This window comes from Babylonia areolata, chromosome 15, assembly GCF_041734735.1.
Source record: "Babylonia areolata isolate BAREFJ2019XMU chromosome 15, ASM4173473v1, whole genome shotgun sequence".
NCBI classification, from domain to species: domain Eukaryota; kingdom Metazoa; phylum Mollusca; class Gastropoda; order Neogastropoda; family Buccinidae; genus Babylonia; species Babylonia areolata.
In genome coordinates, this window is record NC_134890.1 from 9,821,103 (window position 1) to 9,826,102 (window position 5,000).

General features: G+C 39.8%; 1 protein-coding gene across 1 annotated transcript in view; it reads left to right on the top strand.

The window, feature by feature from the left end:
- LOC143290169 (deoxyribonuclease-1-like) overlaps positions 1-5,000 on the top strand; it is a 43,753-nt gene that overhangs the window by 25,689 nt on the left and 13,064 nt on the right. The window contains exon 6 of the mRNA XM_076599476.1: positions 4,175-4,287. Coding sequence (XP_076455591.1) covers positions 4,175-4,287 — 113 coding nt within the window. The remainder of the gene's footprint in view (positions 1-4,174; positions 4,288-5,000) is intronic.

Here is a 5,000-nt window from a genome sequence, read left to right on the forward strand (position 1 = left end):
TAAACCGAGGTCCCGTGTGCAGCACGCACTTGGCGCACTGAAAAAGAACCCATGGCAACGAGAGTGTTGTCCTCTGGCGAAATTACGTAAAATGAAATCCACTTCATAGGTACACGAATATGTAAGCATGCACTCAAGGCCTGACTAAGCGCGTTGGGTTATGCTGCTGGTCAGGCATCTGCTCAACAGATGTGGTGTAGCGTGTATGGATTTGTCCGAACGCAGTGACGCCTCCTTGAGAAAGTGAAGTGAAGTGAAGTGAAGTGTGTGTGTGTGTTCTTTAGTTTAGCGTCTTTTCACTATCAGTGATATTAGACGATTAAAAAAAAAAGGGGGGGGGGGGTGGTGGTTGGTGTGGTGGTGGTGCTGGGGAGGGAAACGGGAAGAGGAAAACAGAAAAGGTACTAAACTACCAAGAAATGCATAACTAACATGCAATTAGATTTAACAATAACAATTCAATAATGCTACGATAACTAATGCCATCAATACAGGTCTGAAGTACATTAAAGGAATGTAGAAATAGGGCTATATACTAATGCCTGTGAAAGTTCGACCATAAGAACCTCGTCAGAAATAACTTTCCCCAAATCATCTGCAGAACAGTTATTCTCTTTGAAATACTTGGGCAAGAAGGTACGTAACTGCTGACAGTGAAACAAACAATGATGCAAGCTGAACTGCTTACCACAGATACACGTAACATTTTTACTATACTTTGTCTTCAGCGCATCAAATTTTTTCTACGGAAGAAAGTAGAGGTTATTAATCTTGTATAGCAAACTGATGGGTTCGGTATCTTTTCTTTAATGATATTCTTTATGTTTTAAAAACTTTACCTTCCATCGGTTATGAAATCGACCCCATGCTGATTTTTCAAACAGAGTGTATGCTTCTTATACAGAAAGTCGGACATGTATTTTTGTCAATGTTTCTGAATGAAATTTGTGCTCCTCTTTTAGCGGATTTATCAGCAGTTTCATGGCCATAAATGCCCACTTGCGAAGACACTAAAAAAAACTGACCTAAATTCCTTTAATCCTCAAATAATGTACCAAATGATTTGCTTCAATAACTATGTCAGGTCTTGTTTCAAGGCTAAATGATTCTAGAGCATAAAGTAGTGATTTGGAATCAACAAAGAATGCTGTTTTCGAGAAAACTATCTCATGGCTTACTGTGTAGTTTAGAGCTTGCATAATAGCAATTAGCTCAGCCGTGAATATGTAAAGATTTTTGACTCACTTGTGTAAACAATGTGAGTCTATGTTTTAACCCGGTGTTCGGTTGTCTCTCTGTGTGTGTGTGTGTGTGTGTGTGTGTGTGTGTGTGTGTGTGTGTGTGTGTGTGTGTGTGTCCGTGGTAAACTTTAACATTGACATTTTCTCTGCAAATACTTTGTCAGTTGACACCAAATTAGGCATAAAAATAGGAAAAATTCAGTTCTTTCCAGTCATCTTGTTTAAAACAATATTGCACCTCTGGGATGGGCAAAAAAAAAAAAAAAAAAAAAAAAAAAAAATGAAGCCTAATTATATGCAAACTGCATTTACTGTTATATTTATATTTTTCGTATTCTCTAAACTTGGCACTTTGATCTGATATTCTGACACAACAACAAGAGCAGTCATTATTATCATCTTTTGTTCACACAGGAACTTCTTTTGCTCAGCATGGAAGTTTTATTTATTTTGCAAACGTTTTGGTGCAGATAGTAAAGAAGGGAAATTACTCTGTAATTAATGCTAGGGGACTTAATTTGCTTTAAACTGATCTTTCTCATCTTAAACATTACATTTTGAAATTATACTCAGTACATAAAAAGCTTGGATTTTTTTAAAAAGTGTATCACTAATGAGTCTTGAAGGCCTTGCCTCTCTTGTTTTCCAATAAAGTAAGATTTTTCAACTTTAAAGACAATAATATAAAAAGCCGCACCAGCATTTTTGTCATCAAGAACAGATCCATCTGTAAATATATGGAGATGATTCTGATATTTTTTTCTGCTAAATGAATTTTGGCAGTACTTGTCGTGATATTGATGTTTTCTTCCTGTTTGTTTCAGAATAATTGATATCAAAATCTGCTTTCAACATTTCCCAGAAAGGAACAAGAGTATGTTGTGTGTGTGTGTGTGTGTGTGTGTGTGTGTGTGTGTGTGCGCGCGCGTGTTTGTGGATTTGGTAGAGAAAAATCTATAAGTCAAATGCCTGATAATTATGTTATCAGCTTCTTCAGATTTCGAAGTAGTAATCATAAGCTGGAAATAGAAACAGGGAGACACAAAGGCATACCACGAGAGTTACGGCTTTGTAAGGTTTGTAACATGTCTGTGATTGGTGATGAGTTTCATTTTATAATGGAATGTCCCAATTATGATCAGTTACGAAATAGATATGTTCCTAAAAAAATATTTGTCTCCAAAATCGGTTTTTAATTTTTGTAATATGCTCAAAGGAGGCAAAAAAGTCATTTTAGCTGTAAGTAAGATGATTAGATTTGCAAACGTTGCCTAGTTATACTTTTGGAGTTAAAAGACATTTGTGTTTTCTCAACTTTTATGTGATATTGTTGTTTATTTGGAAATGTTTGTTCTGGGCACGAAAAGATTATTTTGCAGTAATCCTCCATACTCCAATAGGAGTGAAAGGATAATTAAAACTTGAAACTTGTGGTCGTAAGGTTCGTAATATTTACTACAGAACGTGTTTTAAACGATGATCCTCCCCATTCGTTGTTCTTCTTTTTTTTTTTTTTTAAAAATAATTTTGTTTCTTTTCTTTCACCGTGACAATGTATTCCCCTGTCCTTTTCTAATATTTTTTCTTTAAGTTATATATATATATATATATATATATATATATATATATATATATATCTATCTCCACCCCCACACCCCCTGACTTGATCAGCTTAGCATATATTCATCGTGAAACATAATGCTTGTCCACGTATCAGAAGTGAGATTTGAAGGTCATGCCTCTCTTGTTATTGTCGTTACTATCATTCTTCTCTCTCCTCTTCTTCTCCTTCTGCTCCTCATCCTTCTCCTCCTCTTCCTCTTCCTGCTCCTCCTCCACGTCGTTATTTTTTCTTCTTCCTTTCTTTCTTTCTGTTTTTTCGGGAAATTGGAGTGGGGTGGGGTGGGGGTAGGGTTCTTGAATTCTGCACTGATGAGTGATTGATAATGTAGTTTTGACAGACTGATTGGCTGACTGATTGGCTGACTGGCTGGTTGACTGACTGATTGGCTGGCTGTCTAGCTGATTGGCTGACTGACTGATTGGCTGGCTGTCTAGCTGATTGGCTGACAACCGACCGACTGACTGACTGGCTGACTAATTGGCTGACTGACTGTGTGACGGGTCCCCAGACCGGGACCCTGCTGACTGACTGACTGATTGGCTGACAGACTGACAGGCTGGTTGACTGACTGAATGGCTGACTGACTAATTGTCCAGAGCTGAAGGATTTTGGGGGTGATCGCCAACCACACTGCCCCCCGCTCCCCGCACCCACCCCCCTCCCCCAGAGACGCTGTCAGAGAGACCTGACTGATTGGCTGACTGACTGATTGACTGACTATCTTACTGACTGGCTGGCTTACTGGTTGACTGTCTAACTTACTGACTGACTGATTGACTGACTGTCTAACTTACTGACTGGCTGACTGATTGACTGTCTAACTTGCTGACTGACTGATTGACTGATTATCTTACTTACTGACTGGCTGGATGACTGGTTGACTGTCTAACTTACTGGCTGACTGACTCATTGGCTGACTGACTGATTGACTGTCTAACTGACTGGCTGACTGACTGACTGTCTAACTTACTGATAGGCTGACTGACTGTCTAACTGACTGACTGGCTGACTGACTGATTGACTGTCTAACTTACTGACTGACTGGCTGATTGACTGTCTAACTTACTGACTGACTGACTGACTGACTGATTGACTGTCTAACGTACTGATCGGCTGACTGACTGACTGGCTGGCAGACTGATTGGCTGACTGATTGGCTGACTGACTGACTGTCTAACTTACTGACTGATTGGCTGGCAGACTGATTGACTGTCTAACTTACTGATCGGCTGACTGACTGTCTAACTTACTGACTGACTGACTGGCTGGCAGACTGATTGGCTGACTGGCTGACTGTCTAACTGTCCAGAGCTGAAGGACTTCGGGGTGATCGCCATCCACACCGCCCCCAGGGACGCCGTCAGAGAGATCGGGGCCCTGCACACCGTGTACGACGTCACTAAGGCCCATTGGAAGCTGGCCGTGGGTGTCTTTTTAGTTATTTATTTTTATTTTTAGTAGTTGTTTGGTTTTTTTTTTCTTTTTACACCACACCCCTCCCCTGTTTTCTCTCTATGTCTCTGTCTGTCGCGGGAGGATGTGTGTGTGTGTGCGTGTGTGTGTGTGTGTGTGTGTGTGTGTGTGTGTGTGTGTGTGTGTGTGTGTGGTAAACTGGTAGACCAGGTGTGTGTCAGAAACGATCACTGGAGAGACAGCTCGGAGATGATGAGCTTCTCTCTGTCTCTGTCTCTCTCTCTCTCTTAATTCTTTTCTCTTCACATGTATGCACTAGTATAACAGACAGACAGACAGACACACACACACACACACACACACACACACACACACACAGAGTGTAAGTTTGTTGTGAATATGATGGTTATCATAATATTGTTTCTTTTCTGGTCTTTTTTTATGATTTTGTGTATTAACATTTATCCACTTCTTGTGGTCTTTCTCAATATCTTTTCTTTCTGACATTAATTTTTCCCTTTCGAGAGCTGGATGAAAAAAGCAATTGTTTGCTTATTCTATTACAATCAGAAAAAAAATCATTCATTTCAGTTCATTCATTCATTCATTCTCTCTCTCTCTCTCTCTCTCTCTCTCTCTCTCTCTCTCTCTCTCTCTCTCTCCCTCCCTCTCTCTCTCAATATAACACACACACACATACACTGGCTTACAAAATAGATATA